This window comes from Protopterus annectens, chromosome 3.part0 (assembly GCF_019279795.1).
Source record: "Protopterus annectens isolate FY-2018-M chromosome 3.part0, PAN1.0, whole genome shotgun sequence".
Taxonomy (NCBI): Eukaryota; Metazoa; Chordata; order Ceratodontiformes; family Protopteridae; genus Protopterus; species Protopterus annectens.
In genome coordinates, this window is record NC_056731.1 from 1,950,107,806 (window position 1) to 1,950,130,273 (window position 22,468).

Consider the following 22,468-nt stretch of genomic DNA (forward strand, 5'->3'; position numbering starts at 1 on the left):
TTTGGATAAAAGGTAGGCAAATTAATGGTTTAGTTAAGAGCCACACTGGACACTACCTTAGGCATAAATGTTGGGTTTGTCCATAGAGAAACCCTGTCCGGATGGAAAATAATAAAATGTTCCACAGCCATTAATGCCTGTAATTCTGAGACCCTTCTTGCTGAAGTTATTGCTAGGAGCAGAGCTGTTTCCATGATAAGAATTTTACCTCAGCTGTATTGGCTGGCTCAAAAGGAGGCAGTGTGAGCTTTTCCAAGACAAAATTGAGGTCCCATGCAGGTATTGGTGCTCTCCTTGGAGGCCTTATGTTTTTGGCCCCTCTGAGGAACTGCCTTAGCAGTGGATGTGAAAAAATAGGTGGGCCCATACTGTAATGAGCTGAAATGGCAGAGGCATGGATCTTAATTGATGAGAAGGATAAGCCTTTGCCCAGCATCTCAGTTAGGTATTGTAAAATCTGAGGAATATTCGGAACAAGCGTGTCAATTCCTTGTGCCTGGTTCCAAGCACAGAATTGCTTTCATTTTTCTGCATAAGATTTTCTGGTGCTGGGCCACCTGGCCTCCAAAATAACATCCATAACTGCTTTAGAGAGAGGTGTGTTCTGCGTGGTTTTTTTCTCAGTTTTATTGTTATCTGGAAGAGATTTTGCTGCTTTACCAATCTTCATTCAAGTGACCGGTATTTGGTGTATCTTACAAGCGGACCAGGGCACCCTTTTCCATTTTTATTTGTTCTGCGTGGTTATATTATCCACCATGCAGCCAGATTTAGTGTTCTGAGTTGGCTGTGCAGGACATGATTGTTTTGTTGGGTCAGTAGATGAGGAATTTGAGGTAATGTCCAGGCTGGGCCTTGAGACAAGATCTTTAGGAATGGATACCAGTGCTGGCGTGGCCAGTCTGGGGCAATCAGTATAATTTTGGGCTTCTCTTGTCTGACCTTTAGAAGTACCTTGGGGAGGAGAGGCAGGGGAGGAAAGGCATATACTGCAAGGGTTTTCCAGCTGAATGATAGAGCACCCACTTCCATGCTTGTTTGTGATAAGTCCTTGTGCAGAATCTCTAATTGGCAGTTGTGACGGGAAGCAAATAGATCTATGTCTGGGCATCCCCACTTCCTTATCATGCTGACAACTTGTGGCTCTAGTTTCCACTCGTGAGTGTCCATGAGGTTTCTGCTTAGTTCGTCTGCCAGGATATTTGTCTTTCCTGGCAGGAAATGTGCTTGCAGGTGTACTTGACAAGTCAATGCTGTGTTCCACAAAGTCATGGCTTGTCTGCAGATGGGGTAGGAATGTGTGCCTCCTTGCTTGTTTATGTACCACATGACTGTAGTATTGTCCGTCTTTATCAGCAGTTGTCCTGGATGAAGTAGACCCTTGAAGGCTGTCAGGGCATTCTGTACAGCTAGCTTCTCTTTTTGATTGATATGAAGATGCATTTAGCTTGTGGGCCATGTGCCCTGAATACATTTTTCCTGCCATGTGGGCCCCCCCCAGGCATAATCTGATGCATTTATTGTTAGTTCATAGGTAGATACTAGGCTATCTGCCCTAGGGCATTTATAAGCCTGGCCAGAATGTATTTGGCTTCCGCCTCCCTATTAGATTAGCCTACTATGCCTCTGCAAAGTAGGTCACAGAAGGTACCCTTTTAAGATTAGTTTACTGTGCCTCTGTCTAGCAGGGACACAGAAGAGATCCCAGGGGTGAATTCGCGATTTCCCATCCACGCGTCCAGATTTCGCTTGAAGAGGGTCAGCGAGGGGCTATGTCTAACATGAATTGGGATTCTATTCCAGAGTGAGGGGAGCCTCTGGGAAATGAATCTGTCCCTCCAGCAAGTCCTATTTATTTATGTGATGAGGTTTAAGTCCCTGGAGCGTGTAGCTCTAAGGGACTTGGATTGTTTGAGGTGGAGCATGTCCATTAATTCTGGGTTTGACATGGCTTTGTACGTCAGGCATAGATTGCCTCTGAGTAGGCGGTAAGCAACTGAGTAAAGCTGTAGTTTCTTTAGTAGAGCTGCACAGGACATCTGTTTGTAGGCCATGATCCTCTTGGTGAGGTACTTTTGGGGTCTCTCCAGTTGCTGCAGGTGTCGGGTAAGGTACATCCCAAAAGGGGCACTGTATTCAATTATGGGCCTGATGAGTAGAGGGGCACAATGACCTCTCGATCTAGATGCGAACCCTTTTGTGATAAGGTGGGCTATATAGAAGGTCTTTCTAACCACTTTGGCAATGTGATTATCGAAGCAGAGATTACTATCTACATTGGTCCCCAAATCTCTAATTACTTCTTCTGTACTTAATGGATTACCACCTATGTGGTAATTTGTGGGCACCTTGTTTTTCCCAAAGGGGATGACTATGCACTTTTTAGCATTTAGCTTGAGGCCGTGGCTCTGGCACCAAGCATCCGTCTCTGTGAGACCCTTTTGGAGGATGCTTCCAATTGCAACTTAATAAAAATAAATGCATTAATATCATCTGTATGTACATTCCCCCAGGTAACAATATATCTACATTTGAAGATATCCTGCACTGGTTATCATGTCACTACCCCCAAGAAACCCTACTACTTGGAGACTTTAACATAGACTGGGGCACCTGTTCCTTAGAATCCCCAACCACCCATATTAACCTGCATGCATTTACACAAATCATATCCACCCCTACCAGGATAGGTAAACCCAACCAAAAAGAAAGTATACTTGACTGGGTACTCAAACAGTCACCCCCAACTGTACACCTCTGGTACCCTCCTTAATGGCCTAAGCGATCACCTTCTCACATATGTAATTAAGCACAAAACCATTAATTCCCAACAACCCTTGCTCAGAAAGGTTAGAAACAATAAAAACTTTGACCCTGCCAAATTCCAACAAGAACTAAACTCATGTAATTGGTCTATTCTAAAACACCTCCCCTTAGAGGAAGCAGTAGCATACTTTAACAAATTCCTTGAGATCCTTGATTTGCATGCACCTGTTCGTTCAAAGAGAACCAAGGCAAAAACTGCACCATGGCTATCTATAGAATCTAAACTCAAAATTACCCTTAGAAACAAAGCATGGGCTTTATGGCGTTCTTCTAAAGACCCTCAAGATCACATTAAATACAGGCAATCCAGGAACGAAACCAAAAAATCAATTTTACAAGACAAAAAACAATACTACTGTAATTTACAGACAGTAAATCAAAATAACCCTCAGAAGTTTTGGGCAGGTTTAAATAATCTACTACATCCTGGACAAACTTCAACCCCAATCCCTGCTGCTACAATTGATAAAACCCCTGAGGATGTTTCTGATAGTTTTAACCAATTCTTTACTGAGACAATTCAAGCCCTAGCTAGCCAACTACTTCCTAGCTCCCCTGGTCCTGAAAGCAGCACCGCTAGAAACCTTTCAGCTTCCAACCAGTCGCCACTTCACTTATCCGTACCTTGATCAAAAAATTAAAACCCACTACACTTTCTGCTGATCAACTCCCTGCAGAGTACCTACAAAAATCAGCTGATGCTATTGCTTACCCCGTCTCAATACTAATCAATCGAACCATAGTAGAAGCTAAAATTCCCACCATCTGGAAAATATCCTATGTAATCCCACTTCACAAAGGAGGCAGCTCTACTGAATTCTCCAATTATAGGCCAATAGCTATACTCTCTCCACTTGCAAAGATTATGGAAAAATGTATTCATAGACAATTCATGCACCACCTAATCCAAAATCGCCTTATGGCAGACACTCAGCATGGCTTCCGTCCTCATCACAGCACTACTTCAGCCCTCCTAGCCTTTACTAACACCATAAACCATAATCGCAACAATAATTATATATCCTCAGCCCTCTTTTTGGATCTTTCCAAGGCATTCGATATGGTTGATCACCAACTTTTAATCCACACCCTGCAAACATTCTGTCTAGATACTGGAGCCCTCCAATGGTTTCAATCCTACCTGAATGGTCGACAGCAGGCTGTCCTCTGGCAGAACAAACTCTCTAACCTTTTACCTAACACCCTCGGAGTACCACAAGGCTCTATACTAGGGCCCTTGTTGTTCTCCATCTTCATTAATGACCTTTATACTGTCATTACAAAAGTCAGCTGTATCCAATATGCTGATGACTCTACTCTGATTTGCTCAGCCACATCTCCAGTAGAGTTATGGTCAGCTACCCAGACCACCTTTAATACAATAGAAAACTGGCTTTCTGAACATCGTCTGATCCTAAATCCCAAAAAAACTAAAATGCTGTTATTTTCACCAACACGTAGGTCTACTGCTTTCACCTTTACCATAAAATCAAATGATGGCACAATAATCTCCCCTGACCCATCTACAAAACTATTGGGTGTCATCATAGACAATCTCAAATTTGACCTACATGTTAACCAAACTATCAAAACCATCAATAAAAAACTAGGGTCACTTTACAGAATAAAAGCCTTCCTAACCCCTCCAGCTAAAATTGCCATAGCTCGCTCTCACCTTCTTTCAACCCTTCTGTATGCATCCCCTCTACTCTCGAATTTGAACAAGACTGTCCTTAAACTCTCAATTTGCTACAACCACATTGCCAGGTTTGCCACTGGGCTGCCTTTTAGGACACATCATTGCATCAATCTAAATCAGCTTGGTTGGCTTAAACTACCCAGCCTAATCCAGTATAACCAACTGATTATGGCCTATAAAATTCTCTATAATCCGGACAATACTCCTGCACTTAAAAATATTATCACCCCCTATAACAATCCTAGACCGCTTCGATCCTCTAACAAACTAATTCAGACTAGCAAAATTAATAACACAGCCGGTGATTCTCTCTTTGCAAACTCTGTAAGTAGATCCTGGAACTCACTTCCAGCTGATATTACCTTACTTTCCACCTTAGATCAATTTAAAACTAGACTCAAACAACATTTGTCACTTAACTGGCTATGTCAATGTATCAAGCCTGGCTAACTCGAATGTTTAAAAATCTGTTAACCAGTTTACTGTGTAATTTAATTTAATCCTGACTTGTGCTCAGGACTAACTTTAACCTGTGGAACTTGTTTAACTTGCTTACTTATGTAATCTCTGTAAATAATCTGTTTGCAATGTGTAATGCTGAATCTGCTTACCCTTGGAGTTTTTCTCCCCGGGCCTCCGCTGAAAATGGACATGCATCCAGTCGGACTATCCCGGTCAACAAATGTAAAATAAAATAAATAAATAAATTGTGTCAGCTGGAGATTCGATTATGGCCCTAAGTTTGCAGTCATCTGTGAACTTTGTCAGCCATAATCCCCCCGTGTTAGCCTGAACCTCAGAAAAGTATATACCGAACAAGAGAGGTCCCAGAACTGAGCCCTGTGGGACGCCACATGTAACTGGTTTGGATTCGGACATGGCACCTGCGATTCTGACCATGTGGATTCTATCTCTGAGCCAGTTTGCAACCCATCTTGTGATATAGGGGTTGATATTTAAGCTGGTAAGTTTATTTATGATGCCCGAGTGGGGTATTGTGTCAAAGGCGTTTCCGAGGTCCAGGTAGGCTGTGTGGACTACCTTGCCCTCATCTATGGCTTTGGTAACTGTTTCAAAGAAATCAACTAGGTTTAAGAGGCAAGATCTGCCCTTAAAGCAGAATTGGGTGGGGTCCAGTGTCTGGAGGCTCCCAATGTCTTTGTTTATGAGTTCCATGATAATACGTTCCATAGCTTTACAGACCAGACTAGTCGGGCTTATGGGGCGATAGTTCCCGGGGTCCGTTGTGGCACCATCTTTGTGGAGTGGGACCACTGTAGCTATACGGCATTCTTTGGGTACATATCCTGCAGTAAGGCTAAGTTTGAACAGTGACTTAATGTGAGGGTTCAGTTCTTCTTGGAGCTCATGTAAGACACAGCCTGGGACACTGTCCGGTCCCATATATGCTGTTTTTTTTTTGCTTTGGAGAGGGCAGCTTTCATCTGTGATGTCAGGGAGGTTACATTCAGTTGGGATAGGCATTTGCTCCTTTGGGGGTGGAGGGGGGGGGGAGAAGTTTGCCCTGAATCTGTCTGCCAGGATGTTGTCTATGTCTGTAGGTTCGGTATATTTTGTACCGTTATGCAACAATTCAGAGCCTATCTGGGAGTTTCTACCCATATTCCTGACATAACTAAAGAAGGCCTTGTGATTATCTTTAGTGTCTAGGGCAATTTTTCTTTCGAAACTGGCCTTTGATGATTTTATGAGGGATCGAAGTTTCTTGCTAATACTGATCAGAGATGCCTTTCCTTTTTGGGATTTTGCTCTGTCATGTAGTAGCTTCCTCCTTCTGTTGTATAGCTTATTTATGGCCGGTGTCCACCAGACCGGTCTCCTGTTTTTGGAGGAGTGAGTCTTGGTTTTATTTGGGATAGCACGATCCATGCATTCCTGCAGGTGCTCATAGAATGCATTTGTAAAGGATTCTGCAGATTGGGCTGTATTATCCTTTGCCTGGCTGTAGGTAAAGTGAATGGCTATCCCTTGCTGTGGTGACAGGCCTTTGACCACCATCGAAACTCCTGTTGCAGGCAGGGAATGAGGGTAATGTTTCCAGGCTGTGGCAATGTTGAGTCCGAACACTTTTCAGACACCACTGTAGCTTCCTCAGATGCAGTCTTGCATATGGAATTAGCAGAATGCAGGATGCCATGAAGCCCAAAGCCTGCAGAATGTTTCTTGCAGATAACTGGGTCTTTGTTGCCATCTTTTTGAAGTGAGAAGTCAGTTGCCCTTGTTTGTCTGGCGTGAGATAAGCCATCTGGGCAGTTGTATTTAAGCTTGCACCCAGGAATATTATCTCTTGAGAGGGTACTAGTTTTGATTTCTTTTCGTTTACTGTGTACCCCAGGCAAATTAGTAATCTTTTTATAAATGCCAGATGCTTCTATAGAATATCTTTCTCTGCTTGAATAAGGCAGTCGTCCAAATATAATTCTGAATTCCTCTGTCTGCAAAACGCAATTACTGGTGCCAGGCATTTTGTGAAGACCCTGGGTGCAGTAGTTAAGCCAAAGGGCAGTGCAGAGAATTGGTAGTGCATTGAGCCAGCTATGAATCTGAGGTATCTTCTGCAAGATTGTCTGATTGGGACATGCAGGTATGCCTCTGAGGTCCAAAGTTACAAGCCAAGCCTTCTTACCCAGCATGGGCAGAAACTGCTGCAGAGTCAACATTTTGAATTTTAGAACGTGCAGAAAAGTGTTTAGAATAGACAGGTCCAGTATTGGTCTCCAGGCTTTGTCCTTTCTGGGTACCAAGAAAAGTCTTGAGTAAAATCCTTGTCCCTGCTCTTGCTGTGGTACTCGTTGAATAGCCCTCATGTCCATGAGAGATGAAACTTGCTTTTGTTCCTCTGCCCATTGATTGTGTGGCAAGTCTGGCATACCTTTTTGTCTTTGGAAGGGTGTGAAAGTGGAACCTGTAGCCCTGAGAGACTATATTCAAGACCCATTTGTCCTGGGTGATCATGTGCCAATTTTTTGAAAAAGTGCTAGCTTTTCCCCTAAGGGTGCTGCTGCCAAAAGAGAAGTGCTTGGTATTGGCAGAGGAAAGTCACTGGGACTGTTTCCCATATGGCTGTGATTTGTCTTCTCTGCTTTTAGAAGTAGAAGCACCCCATTGTTTAGGTCTGTATGAGCCTTGGGGTTGGGATCTGCCTCTAGGGCGTCTGTATCTGCCTCTGTGACCTGTCTGACACTGGAAAGGACCAATTCTTAGAAGGCCAGTTCCTACTAAATCTGGGTGGCTGTACCTGTAAGAAATCCTTTACTGTCTGCATAGATTTCACTTTATCCTCCATTTTCTTCAACACCTCTTCTGCCTTAACACCAAACAAAGTATCATGCGGTAATGGAGCATCCAATAATTTTGCTTTAACATGATCAGGCAGATTCTGTTCCTTTAACCAAGCAAGTCTTCTAATGACAGAACCTGTAACAGCGGCCCTGCAAGAGGCCTCTAGTGAATGAAAACGACATTGCAAAGTATGCTTTCCCACTTGTTCAGCTGCATGCAATAAATCCTGCATTTCCTTGTTTTCAGAACATTCAGAATTTGTCAACATTTTCTGTTTTAGCAGTGACATTAAGTACTGCTGATATTTAAGCATATGAAATTGACAATTTAAAGCCCTTACAGCCAAGGTAGCAGAAGTGTAAACTTTTTCCCCCATCTGTCCAGTGCCCTAGAATCCCTATCAGAGGGGACATGGTTTTTTGCAGTGGAAGCCCTGACCCCTTTGGGACCCTGAGATATAGTTTCTGGGTCAGCAGCAGGGTTTTTATATTGAAATTTATGAGAATCTGGAACCCTGTAGTATCTGTCTGGCTTAAAACGTGCAGGGGGTAAAGAGTCAGGAGACAGGCCGGACTCTGAAAATACATAATCTACAATGTCTAGAACAGGTGGAATAGCAAGAGGTCTGTGCTGAGGCAGTAAAAGAAAGTCTCTGAGCCTTTTCTTAGATTCTGAGTAATCTTGGCTCTCCCAGTGAAAATGCTCCCTCATGGTATGCATTTTCCCCAAAAGAATAATCCTCAGGAGGAGGGGCTGAAGGAATAAATTCTTCAACATCAGAAACCTCATAGGGCAGAAGAGAGTATCCCTGTTCTGAAGAGGAGTCAGAGGAAATGGAAACCTGATCAGAAGAATCATATTCTGTGTCTTGCCTAGGCCTGTTATCAGGAGGGGGATGGGAACCCCTGATCAAAGTAATTAGGTCTTCGGTCATTTTAAGCATCTGTTTCTTAGGCATGGAAGTCTGTCCAGGAGAATGCTGTACTTGTTTCTTTGTCTTTAAAGCTGTTTTAGTCTTTGCCTTGGAAGCTGAGGTTGGCTTGACATATAACTGTGTAGGTCTGAAAACACCCTCAGAAGCAGATGCCTGCTCAGCGGCTCCGGACCCATCTAAGGGAATAGTTTCATTGTGTCCAATACCTTGAGTATCCAGAGTCCTAGTAGTCTCCACGTGGGAGTCCGAAGCGGCCTGCGGCTCTGAGGTAGCGGGCGTCAGGGGCTGCGAAAGCGTCTCACTGAGAACCGGCAAACCGGCGACTGGCCTAGCGGAGGCCTCATCGTCGGTTTTGGACCTCGGATGCCTGTCCTTTTCCTTGCGCTTTTTATAAACTCTGGTCGTCGGCTGTTCCGATGGCATTATATAATTAAACCTTCGGCCAAAGTAATGAAAGGCAAAATCATACAGACGCTTAATAGTGCATTGGTTAAATTTAGCACAAAACCGACAGCTAGCAACGTCGGGGTCAGGGCCTAGGCAAGGAATACAGTAAGAATGAAAATCCTTATGAGGTATTTGCTTCCCACAAGAAATACAATTGTTAACTTTTTCTGACATCGGTCTGAAGCAAGAAAAAAAGTTTCACCAATGGGGTACTTAGCTTTATTGAAGACTTCGGATCTGAAATTCGATTTTGAAAATCTCAGGAGTCGGCCGACCGGCACTTGCGAACTGCTTTTGTTTCAGGCACCGCGCGGCAAGAAAGACTGAAGAAAATGGCATTGGCTGCATCTTTTATACCCCTCACGCAGGAGACAGCAACCGACGCCGGACCAGGACTTTGGAATTCAGGCCGACTGCGCGTAGCCTGCCAGCAGGATAACCCAAACGTAATGACTGCAACAGTGAAACACGATGAACATCAGTCTTTAGTAAAATCCTTGTCCCTGCTCTTGCTCTGGCACTTGTTGAATGGCCCCCATGTCCATGAGGAATGTGACTTGTTTTCCTCTGCCCACTGATTTTTGGCAGATCTGGCCAGCCATTTGCCTTTGGCAGGGTAAGGAAATGGAACTTGTACCCTTGTGACACGATATTTAGAACCCACTTGTCCTGGGATATAATGGGCCAATTTTGAGACAAAAGTGCAAATTTTCCCCCTAAGGGTGCTGCCAGGAGATAAGTGCTTGATGCAGGCAGGGGGGAAGTCACTGGGACTGTTTCCTGTATGGTTGTGATTTGTCTTCTCCAACTTTGGAGGTAGAAGCACCCCATTGCTTTGACCTGTAGGAACCTTGCACCTGGGATCTGCCTCTAGGGCGTCTGGATCTGCCCCTTTGAGGTCTATATGACACAGGAAAGGACCAATTCTTTGTAGGCCAGTGTCTACTAAACCTAGGTGGCTGGACTTGTAAAAAATCTTTGGCAGTTTGCATAGATTTAGCTCTGTCTTCCATTTTCTTTAATACCTCCTCTGCCTTAACACCAAAGTATCATGCTGTAAATGTGCATCTAATAATTTAACTTTGACATAATCGGGCAGATTTTGTTCCTTTAACCAAGCATGCCTCCTAATTACAGAACCCGTAACTGCGGCCCTGCAGGAGGCCTCCAAAGAATCAAAACCACATTGCAAAGTATTCTTTCCAACTTGTTCAGCTGCATGCAATAAATCCTGCATTTCCTTGTTTTCTGCACAGTCAGAGTTTAATAACATTTTCTATTTAAGCAATGCCATGACATGTTGCTGATATTTGAGCGTATGAAACTGACAGTTTAAGGCCCTTATAACCAAGGTAGCAGATGTGTAAACCTTTATTCCCCATCTATCCAGTGCCCTAGAATCTCTGTCAGAGGGGGTAGGGTTTTTTGCAGTGGAAGCCTTAACTCCTTTGGGACCCTGTGAAATAGTTTCTGGGTCTGCAGCAGGGTTTTTAAAAAGGAATTTATGAGAGTCAGGAACCCTGTAATATCTGTCAGGCTTAACAGGAGCTGGAGGTAAGGAGTCGGGTAAAACTAGACTCCGAAAACGCATCATCTACAATGTCTAACACAGGTGGAATGGCTAATGGCCTGTGTTGAGGTAGTAAAAGGAAATCCCTGAGCCTCTTTTTAGATTCTGAAAAATCTTGACTCTCCCAATGGAAATGCTCCCTCATGGTATGCAAGGCTTCCCCAAAAGAATAGTTCTCTGGAGGAAAAGCTGAAGGTATGGATTCTTCAGCATCAGAATCCACATGGGGGGGAAAGAATATCTGGACCAGAAGAGGAATCAAAGGAAATCGAAACCTGATCTAAAGATTCATAGTCAGTGTCTTGCCTAGGCCTCTTATCAGGAGAGGGATGGGAACCCCTGATCAAAGTAATTAAGTCTTCGGCCATTTTGAGCATCTGTTTTTTGGGCATAGAGGCCTGTCAACGTGGCTCTTGAGTTTGCTTCTTTGCTTTAAAAGGTGCTTTAGTCTATGTCTTTGAAGCTGAGGTTGGCTTAATGTAAAGATGTTTAGGTCTGAAAACACCCTCAGAAGCCGGTGCCTGCTCAGCCGCTCTGGACCCATCTGAAGGAATACTATCCAAGGCTCCAATACCTTGAGTTTCCAGTGGCATGGCCGACTCCACGTGGGAGTCAGTAGTGGGCTGCGACTCTAAAGTAGCGGGCGTCAGGGGCTCCGAAAGCACCTCACTGAGAACCGGCGACTGGTTAAGAGAAGATTCATTGGTTTTGGGCCTCTGTTGTCAGTCTATCTCCTTTTCTTTGCGGTTTTTGTGAACTCCGGTAGTCAGATGGCTATCAGACGACATTTCTGGATAATTAAACTGGCGTCCAAAATAGTTTAAAGCAAAATCATACCAACGCTTAATAGTGCGTTGGTTAAATCTAGCACAAAACAGACAACCAGCAACGTTGTGATCAGGGCCTAGGCAAGGAATACAGTAAGATTGAAAGCCCTTATGAGGTATTTGCTTTCCAGAAGAAAAACAATTAACTTTTTCTGACATCGGTCTGGAGCAAGAAAAATGTTTCCCCAACGGGGTACTTAGCTTTATTGAAGACTTAGGATCTGAAACTCAAACATGAAAATATCAGGAGTCGGCCGACCAGCACTTGCGAACTGCTTCTGCTTCGGGCACTGCACGGCAAGAAAGACTAAAGAAAATTGCGTCGGCCGGATCTTTTATACCCCTGACTACCTGACGTCAGGGAAGGGGTGACAGCAGCTGACGCAGGACCCAGGGCTTTGGAATTCAGGCTGACTGAGGTCAACCTGCCAGCAGGATTACCCAAATGTAATGACTGCAACAGTGAAATACGAAGAACATGTGTATACCTTCTTATCCCATCTCTCCAGGGCCCTGGAATCTCTATCAGAGGGGGTAGGATTTTTAGCAGTAGTAGCCTTAATGCCCTTGGGTCCCTGTGAAATGGTCTCAGGACCCGCAGTAGGATTTTAAAGAGGAACTTGTGAGACTCAGGAACCCTGTAATATCTGTCTGGCTTTCTTGGAGCAGGAGGTAAGGAGTCAGGGGCCAAGCTAGACTCCGAAAGGGCATCAATGATGTCCAGTACAGGGGGGATAGCTAAAGGCATGTGTTGGGGCAGGAGTAAGAAATCCATAAGCCTCTTTTTAGAATCAGAGTAATCCTGGCTTTCCCAATGAAAATGCTCCCTAAGAGTATGCAAGGTTTCACCAAAAGAGAAATCCTCTGGAAGGGAAGCAGTGGGAACAGAGTCCTCTGCATCAAAATCCTCATAGGTAGCTAAAGGTAAATCCTGGTCATCAGAAGTAACAAACTTCAGAAACCTGATCAGAAGAATCAAACAAATTCAGTCCTAGGTATCTTAGAGGGAGACGTCTGGCTTCCCCTGATTGAAGTAATAAAGTCTTCAGCCATTCTTATCATTTGTTTTTTTGTTAGGCATAGAGGCCAGACCATGCGGTCTGGGCGTCGGTTTTCTAGGCATGGATCGAGTTTTAGGCCTTGAAGAAGATGGCGTTGGTTTAATATGTAAGTCAGTAGGCCTGAATACACCCTCAGAAGCCAGTGCCTGCACAGCGGCTCTGGACCCATCCAAGGTAGAGACATCTGCAGGTTCCACAGTTGAAGGATCTCGCAGCATACCAGACTCCGAATGGGTCTCAGTAGAGGCCTGCGAAAGCAACTCACAGAGTACCAGCGAAAGTACAGTTTTGTACCTACCATAAATGTAGATGTCCGATAGATATGCAACTGCAGTCCTGACATATGGGTTGTCCTGCCTCAGGCAGCCCTTCGGTCGGCCGGATTCCAAAGTCTGGGTCCGGCGTCCGCTGATGTCGCCTCTTCCCTGACGTCAGAGCGGCTGGGGTATAAAAGCATCAGCAGATGCCATCTTCTTCAGTGTTTCTTGCCCCAGATGCCAGGTGCCCTCCAAGAAAGGCTAAATTTAGAGAATGGATAAAATTCCAGACATGCACAACAGTAATAAACAGATACACCCTAAATACTATCCCCAGCTAATATGAAAAGGGGGGAGTGGACCCAAAAAGATAATTACAGAGCGGTAGGAGGGAGGGAAAACCTGACTGCAGTTGCATATCTATCAGACATCTACATTTATGGTAGGTACAAAAAGTACAGTTTTGTACCTACCATAAATGTAGATGTCCGATAGGTATGCATCTGCAGTCATAACATATGGGTTGTCCTGCCTCAGGCAGCCCTTCGGTCGGCCGGATTCCAAAGTCTGGGTCTGGCCTCGGCTGATGTCGCACTTTCCCCGACGTCAGAGCGTCTGGGGTATAAAAGCATCAGCCGACGCCATTTTCCTCGGTTTTTCTTGCCCCAGATGCCGGGTGCCCTCTAGGAAGGCTAAATTTGGATAAATGCAAAAAGGTTCCAAACATCTGCAAACTTATATAGTTATATACATGTATATAAAAACAAATACACCATAATAGATTCCCCCAGCTAGCTAAAAGAGGGGCAAGTACCCTAGGAATACCACTGAGGGGTAGGAGGGAGGGTAAACCTGACTGCAGATGCATACCTATCGGACATCTACATTTATGGTAGGTACAAAACTGTACTATGTCCTTCAAGGATGCATCTGCAGTCATAACATACGAGTAGAATACCATAGCCAATCTGGGGGAGGAGGTACTAAGAAAAGGATGGTGTAGTTAATATCCCCTGCAGGACTGCAGTAGCAAAACCTGCTCTGGATCTGGAGTATAAAGGTAGATTGTAATGTTTGGCAAATGTATGCACGGAGCTCCAAGTAGCAGCTTCTAAAATGTCCTTGGTAGCCACCCCTCGTAGGAAGGCTGTAGTGGTGGCCGTGGCCCTTGTGGAATGAGGCCTGATGTTTTCAGGAACTGTCTTTCCATGAAAGAAGTAACAGAATCGAATGCAATTTCCTATCCATTTTGAAATTGCCTGTTTGGAAATTGCTTTTCCTTGCACCCCAGTAGCATATGCTACAAATAGTTGATCAGTCTTTCTTGCTAGTTTTAGTTCTGTCCAAGTAGTAGCGTAGTTGTCTGTGTATATCCAGGGTGTGCAGAAGTTTTTCCCCTCTATTCTGTGGATTTGGGAAGAACGTAGGCAAGTGAATAGCTTTGTTCAAGGATACCCTAGATACCACCCTTTGGCATAAAAGTAGGATTGGTTCTTAGTGAAACTGTCCTGATGGAAGATAAGAAATGGCTGTACTGCCATTAATGCTTGTAACTCAGATACTCCTCTTGCTGAAGTTATTGCCAGAAGGAATGCAGTTTTCCAAGACAGAAACTGTAGATCCGTTGATGCTGCTGGTTCAAATGGAGGAAGTGTTAGTTTTTCCAACACAAAGTTGAGATCCCAAGCGGGTAGAGGGGGTTTTCTTGGAGGTTTAATATTTTTGATACCTCTCAGAAATTGCCTGAGGAGAGGGTGTGAGAAGATAGGTGGATCCACACTGTATTCTGCTGAAAGTGCTGAGGCATGAATCTTAATGGAAGAATAGGACAGGCCATTGTGGAACAATTCTGCTAAGTATTCCAGAATATGTGTCATGTTTGCCACTGTCACATCTGAGCCTTTTGATGTGTTCCAAAAGAGAAATCTTTTCCATTTAGCTGATTATGTCTTCCTTGTGGAAGGCCAGCGAGCTTCCAAGATGATGTCCTTCACTCTCTGTGATAAGGCATCTTGTTTGGGATTTAAGGAATTTTCCAGGCAGTTAGCTGCAATGTTTTCAAGTTGGGATGCATGATCTTGAAATTGTTCTGCGTCAGAAGAAGAGGCCACAGGGGGAAAGGCCATGGTTTTGCCTGAGACAGGCTTCTCAATAATGGATACCAGTGTTGCCTTGGCCAGTCTGGAGCTATCAGAATCACTCTTGGCTGCTCCTCCCTGATCTTCAGTAGAACCTTGTACATTTATGGGAGAGGTGGGAAGGCATATACTTTCAGAGCTTTCCAGCTGAAAGAGTCCACCCTCCAAGCTTGTGGGTGGTATGTCCTTGAGCAGAATGTATTCAGTTGATGGTTGAGAGGGGAGGCGAACAGATCTATCTCCGGCATTCCCCATTCCTTTGCTATGAGTTGGAAGATGTCTGGGTGCAGCATCAATTCGTGTGCATCCATGGTAGTTCTGCTTAAGCTGTCTGCCAGTGAATTCTCTTTCCCTGGTACAAACCGGGACTGTAGATGGATATTGAGGTTTAGGCATAGTTCCCAAAGATTCATAGCCAGCCGGCAGAGAGGGTAGGAGTGTGTGCCTCCCTGCTTGTTTATGTACCACATGACGGTGGTGTTGTCTGTCCTTATTAGCAGGTGGCCTTGATGGACGAAGGGTTTGAAAGCCTCGATTGCATGCATCACTGCCAGCATTTCCTTTTGGTTTATGTGCATGCGTAGCTGACCTTGAGACCATAGGCCTTGGATACATTTGCCCTCCATGTGTGCTCCCCATCCTCGGTCTGAAGCGTCCGTGGTAATGGTTTGTTTTGTTTTTGGTTTGTTGAAAGGCAACCCTCTGTTGGACTGGCAGGCCTGAGCCCACCACAGAAATTCCTTTTGAAGGCAAGGAATGATTGGTATCAAAGCTTCTAGACTGTGACTGTGTTGAGACCATACACTCCTTAGGTACCATTGTAATTTTCTCATATGCAGCCTGGCCTGTGGTATCAGAATTATGCAGGATGCCATGTAGCCCAGGGCCTGCAGGATTTTCCTTGCAGTAAGCTGAGTTTGTCTTGTCAGAATCATGAAGTAATCTGGAAGTTGTTTTTGTTTTTCTTCTGTGAGAAAGGCCATTTGGGTGGTTGTGTCCAGAGCTGCACCCAAGAAGGTTATTCTTTGGGATGGCACAAGTCTTGACTTTTGGATGTTGACTGTGTATCCCAAGGCCTGTAGCAGGTGGATGGCACAAGCCAAGTCCTTTATCAAGTTTTTCTTGTTGTCCGCTTGTATAAGGCAGTCGTCCAGATATGGGTAGATCTGAATCCCCTGAAGTCTGCAGTGTGTAATTACTGATGCCAGGCATTTCGTGAATACTCTGGGCGCAGTAGATAAGCCAGAGGGCAATGCTGAGAATTGATAATGCTCTGATCCTGCAAGAAATCTGAGGTGTCTTCTGCAACTTGGTCGAATAGGGACGTGCAGGTATGCCTCCTTGAGATCTAGAGTCACCAGCCAAGACTCCTTGCCCAACATGGGAAGAAGTTGCTGTAAGGTCAGCATCTTGAATTTTGGGACAATGAGGTAAGTATTCAGTGCGGACAGGTCGAGAATAGGCCTCCATTGATTTTCTTTTCTTGGTACAAGGAATAGTCGAGTAAAATCCTTGGCCTTGTTCTGAAAGTGGTACCTTTTCTATAGCTTTCATTTGAAGCAAGTTGTTGATCTGCCTTAAAGCCTCTGGCCTCTGATTTGGTGGTAGGTTTGGCATTGCGTGTCTTTTTGGCAAAGTGTGGAAGTGGAACCTGTATCCTTTGTCTATTATTTGCAGTGTCCATGTGTCCCTTCTAATATAATGCCAGTTTTTTGAGAATAAAGCCAGCTTTCCGCCCAAGGGTGCTTCCAGTTGATCCCTGGTAGGCAGAATCAGAGTAAAGTCATTGAGCCTGTCCTGGTGTAGTAGTTGTTGCTGCTGTTGCACTACTTCTCTGGTTGGCAGGCTGCCACCGACGGCCTCTGTAGGAGCCCTTCGATTGGCCTCTGCCTCTAGGGCATCTGTCCTGCCTCTCTGGGCTCTGTCCGAGTCTGGAAAGGACCAATTCTTAGTAGGCCAGTTTCTGCTGAATCTAGGTGGTTGTACTTGCAGGAAATCCTTAACTGTTTGCACAGATTTTGCCTTTTCTTCAAACTTTTTTAAGACCTCCTGAGCAGAGGAGCCAAATAAATTTTGTTTCTCCATAGGAGCATCCAGGAGTTTAGCTTTAACATGGTCTGGCAGAGATTGTTCCTTCAGCCAGGCATGCCTACGAATGAATGCCCCAGTCATAGCTGATCTAAATGAAGCCTCCAATGCATCACAGCCACATTTTAAGAAATGATTACTAACCTGCTGTGAGTTGTGTACCAAATCCTGGAGGGATTTACGGTCAAGGGGTTCAGGAGAAGAAAGTTTCTTATTCAGTTCATCTAACAAATACTCTTGGTACTGTATCATATGAAATTGGCAATTTAATGCCCTGACAGAAAGAGTTGCAGAAGTATATACCTTCTTTCCCCATCTCTCTAAAGCTCTAGACTCTCTTTCAGAGGGTAGAGGATTTTTGGCTGGGGCGGCTGCAAACCCTTTAGGGCCCTGAGAAATAGTTTCTGGGTCTGCAGAATGTGCTTTATACAGATGGAAATGAGAATCCGGGACCCTGTAGTATCTATCAGCTTGGCAGGGGCCAGAGGGAGAGTATCAGGGGCTGTACTGACATCATTGTACACATCATCAATTACATTCAAAACAGGAGGTATAGCTAGGGGCCTATGTTGAGGCAGATGTAAAAAGGTCCTTAATCTTTTTCTAGAATCAGAGAATTCCTGACCTTGCCATTGAAAATGCTCTCTCAGTGTGTAGAGTCTCACCAAAGGAAAACTCTTCAGGAGGGGAGGCCGAAGGGATAGATTCTTCAGCATCAGAATCCTCATAGGGCGAATAAGCCTCCTCCTGGGGGTCTGACAACTCAGAGCCATCCGTGGACTCATCTGAAGAGTGTGGGTCAGAGGGGTCAGTCCTGGGCCTTTTATCTGGTGGAGGTTGAAAGGCCCTGTCTGGGTGAGGTTGTGAACCCCTAATTAAAGAAATAAGGTCCTCTGCAAGGCTGAGGATCTGAGAACTAGAGGAAGGCCTCTGGGAGGTAGTCTTGGGAGGCAAAGCTTTAAAAAGTTTAGCAGCTTTAGCCCTAGAAAAGGCCTTAATGGACATGGAAGCAGGGGGCCTAGCTGCCCCACGTGCAGGAGTAGAAATGTCCAAAGGAATGGTGTCGGACATTTCCTGGGCACTGGTTTCGGTAGGTAGCTCGGTAGCCGACTCAGCCGGGGCCTGCCGGGCCGCGGTGGTCGGTTGAATGGTTTCGGAAGAAGGAATCTCCGAGGACTCTGTTTCCGCCGAAACCGACACTCTCGCGGTAGGCTTTACCATGGTTTCAGCCAAAACCGCGGGCCGCGAGTGTCGGTCCTTGTCCTTCCGTTTTTTCACCAAATGCGAAGTCGGAGTCTCCGACGGCATTTTATATGCAAAATTGGCCCCAAAAAATTCCTCTGCAAACTCCGACTGACGCCTAAGAGTTCGTCGGTTGAAGGAAGCACAGGCTGAACAGGCCGATACGTCGTGGTCTGGGCCTAAGCAAGGAAGGCAGTAGGAATGGAAATCCTTATGAGGTATTTGTTTCCCACAAGTTAAACAATTATTTACTTTGACATCGGCTGAGGCAAGAAAGAATCCCCAACGGGGTACTTAGCTTTTTCGAAGTCTTCGGTAGCTGAATTCACTGGATCTGACCGACCGGCACTTGCGAACAGCTTCTGCTTCGGGCACCGCACGGCAAGAAAGACTGAGGAAAATGGCGTCGGCTGATGCTTTTATACCCCAGATGCTCTGACGTCGGGGAAAGTGCGACATCAGCCGAGGCCAGACCCAGACTTTGGAATCCGGCCGACCGAAGGGCTGCCTGAGGCAGGACAACCCATATGTTATGACTGCAGATGCATCCTTGAAGGACATCTGTACTATGTCCTTCAAGAATGCAACTGCAGTCCTGACATATGGGTTGAATACCATAGCCAAGCTGGGGGTGGTAGGATCTAAGGATAACGATGGTGTAGCTAAAATGCCCTGCAGGACTGCAGAAGCAAAGCCTGCTCGGGATTTGGAATATAAAGGCAGGTTGTAATGCTTGGAAAATATATGCACGGAGCTCCATGTAGCAGCTTCTAGAATGTCCTTTGTAGCCACCCCTCTTAAAAAGGCTGTGGAGGTGGCTGTAGCTCTGGTGGAGTGTGGCCTGATATTGGCTGGCACACCTTTTTCATGGAAAGAGTAGCAGAAGCTGATGCAGTTTCCAATCGATTTTGAAATAGTTTGTTTGGAAATTGCCTTCCCTTGTACTCCAGGAGCGTAGGCTACAAATAGTTGGTCAGACTTTCTGTTGGCCTTTGTTCTATCAAAGTAATAGCGCAAATGTCTGTGAATGTCCAAAGTGTGCAGAAGTTTTTCTCCTTTAATTTGAGGATTGGGAAAGAAAGTAGGCAGGTGAATTGCTCGATTTAGAGAAACCCTGGATATCACTTTTGGCATGAAAGAAGGATTGTTTCTTAAAGAGACTCTGTCCTGATGAAAAATGAGAAATGGAGGTACTGCCATAAGGGCCTGTATCTCCGAGACTCTTCTTGCTGAAGTAACTGCCAACAAGAAAACTGTTTTCCAGGAGAGAAATTGCAATTCTGAAGATGCAGCTGGCTCAAAATGTGGAAGAGTTAATTTTTCCAAGACGAAATTGAGGTCCCATGCAGGCACTGGTGGTTTTCTTGGAGGCTTGATATTCTTTATCCCCCTTAGAAACTGTCTTAGCAAAGGATGTGAAAACACAGATGGATCACAGTTGTATTTTGCTGAAAGTGATGAAGCATGTATTTTTATGGAAGAATATGAAAGGCCATTGTGAAACATTTCTGCCAAGTAATCTAGAATATGTGGGATGTTCATTACTGATGCATCCTGACCCTTGTTGGCATTACAGATGTTGAACCTCTTCCATTTGGCTAAATAAGTCTTTCTGGTGGAAGGCCTGCGTGCTTCCAGTAGGATCTCTTGAACTTTTTTGGAGAGAGAAATATGGGTAGAAGTCATGTAACCCTCCAAGCTGTCAGATGCAATGTTTGCAGGTTTGGATGAACAGTCCTGTAATTGTGCTGAGTTATAAGCAGAGGCCATAGAGGCAGGGGCCACGGTTTGGTGTGAGTTATGCTCCTTGGTAATGGGTACCAGTGCTGTCTTGGCTAGTCTGGAGCTATCAAAATGCCTTTCGGTTGTTCTGCTTTGATCTTCAGTAATACCTTGGTCATTAATGGTAGAGGCGGGAATGCATAGATTGTTAGAGAATTCCAGCTGAAGGAGAGAGCATCTATTCTCCAGGCTTGAGGATGGTGAGTCCTTGAGCAGAACTTTTTCAGATGATGATTGTGGTGTGAGGCAAAGAGGTCCATGTCCGGCCTTCCCCATGCATGAGTTATTTGTGAAAAAATGTCTGGATGCAACATCCATTCGTGGGGGTCCATTATGTTTCTGCTTAGACTGTCCGCTAGAATATTGTCCTTGCCTGGAACAAACTGGGATTGCAACTGTATGTTCAGTTTCAGGGACTTTTCCCAAAGAGTCATTGTTAGTCTGCAAAGGGGGTAAGAATGGGTGCCTCCCTGCTTGTTTATGTACCACATAACAGTGGTGTTGTCTGTCTTTATTAGCAGATGACCTTGTTGAAGAAATTTTCCGAAGGCCTCGATTGCATGAATCACTGCCAGCATTTCTTTTTGATTGATGTGTAGATGCAATTCCCGGGGAGCCCATTGCCCTTGAATGCATCTGCCTTCCATGTGCGCCCCCCATCCATGATCTGAGGCGTCTGTTGTAATGGTTTGGCTTGCTTGAGGTTTTGTTGAAAGGCATGCCTTTGTTTAGCTGGCTTGCTTGCGCCCACCACAAAAATTCCTTTTGTAGACATGGAATGAGTGGGATATTTGCTTCTAAGTTGTGGCTGTGTTGAGACCATAGGCTTTTTAGGTACCATTGTAGTTTTCTCATGTGTAGTCTTGACAGTGGAATCAGGAGAATGCAGGATGCCATGAAACCCAGGGCCTGCAGGATTTTCCTTGCAGTCATCTGGATGTGCTTTGCTAGGCTTTTGAAGTAATCTGGTAATTTCTCTTGTTTTTCTTCTGTGAGGAAAGCCATTTGTGAATTTGTGTCCAGTTTGGCTCCTAGAAAAATTATTTGCTGGGATGGCAGTAGTCTTGATTTTTGAATGTTGACTGTGCATCCCAAAGCCTGCAGTAAGTGAATGACATAGTCCAAGTTTCTTATCAAGGCTTGCTGGCTGTCCGCTTGTATAAGGCAGTCGTCCAGATAAGGGTATATTTGTATCCCCTGAAGTCTGCAATGTGCAATTACTGATGCCAGGCATTTCGTGAATACTCTGGGCGCAGTAGATAAGCCAAAAGGCAATGCTAAGAATTGATAATGCTCTGACCCTGCAAGAAATCTGAGGTATCTTCTGCAGCTGTGTCTGATTGGGACATGCAGGTATGCCTCCTTGAGGTCCAGAGTAACCAGCCAAGACCCCTTGCCCAGCATGGGAAGAAGTTGCTGTAACGTCAGCATTTTGAATTTTGGCACAATGAGAAAAGTGTTTAGAGCGGACAAGTCCAGTATAGGTCTCCATTGCTTTTCTTTTCTTGGAACAAGGAACAGTCTTGAGTAGAATTCCCTGGCCTTGTTCCTGAGGAGGAACCTTTTCTATTGCTTTGATTTGTAGCAGCTTTGAAACTTGTATGAGTGCCTCTGCCCTTTGATTGTGTGGCAGGTTTGGCATGCCTTGTCTTGTTGGTAAGGTATGGAAGTGGAACCTGTAACCTTTGTCTATTATGTTCAAAATCCATCTGTCCCTTTGTAAAAACGTGCCAATTTTTTGAAAATAAGGATAACTTTCCGCCTAAAGGAGCTTCTCTTTGAGCCTTGGTCGGCGGTGTCAAAGGCAAGTCATTGTGATTGTCCCTGTGGAACAGTGGGAGTCCCTGCGCCACTTCTCTGATTAGTTGGTTGCCATTGGCGGCCCCTGTAGGAGCCTCGGTATTGCCCTCTACCTCGAGCACGCCTGCTTTTTCCCCTTTGAAACTTGTCAGTGTCTGGAAAGGACCAATTCTTTGAAGGCCAATTCCTGCTGAACCTTGGTGGCTGAACCTGGAGGAAATCTTTGACTGTTTGTACTGATTTAGCCTTTTCCTCAATTGATTACAACACACCCTGTGCATTTGCACCAAATAGCTTGTCTTTTTCCAGAGGTGCATCTAGAAGCTTTACTTTAACATGATCTGGCAATGACTGTTCTTTCAACCAAGCATGTCTACGTATAATGGCCCCTGTCATAGCTGCCCTACATGAAGCTTCCAATGCATCATAATCACACTGAAGAAAATGATTGCTAACCTGCTGAGTGTTATGAACCAAATCCTGCAAAGCCTTTC

At 44.9% G+C, this 22,468-nt stretch overlaps 1 protein-coding gene across 1 annotated transcript in view; it reads right to left on the reverse strand.

Annotated features, from left to right (window-relative positions):
• SETD2 (SET domain containing 2, histone lysine methyltransferase) overlaps positions 1 to 22,468 on the reverse strand; it is a 3,532,865-nt gene that overhangs the window by 1,920,858 nt on the left and 1,589,539 nt on the right. Inside the window, exon 11 of the mRNA XM_044066027.1 lies at positions 4,868 to 4,899. Within this exon, the coding sequence (XP_043921962.1) occupies positions 4,868 to 4,899 (32 nt within the window). The remainder of the gene's footprint in view (positions 1 to 4,867; positions 4,900 to 22,468) is intronic.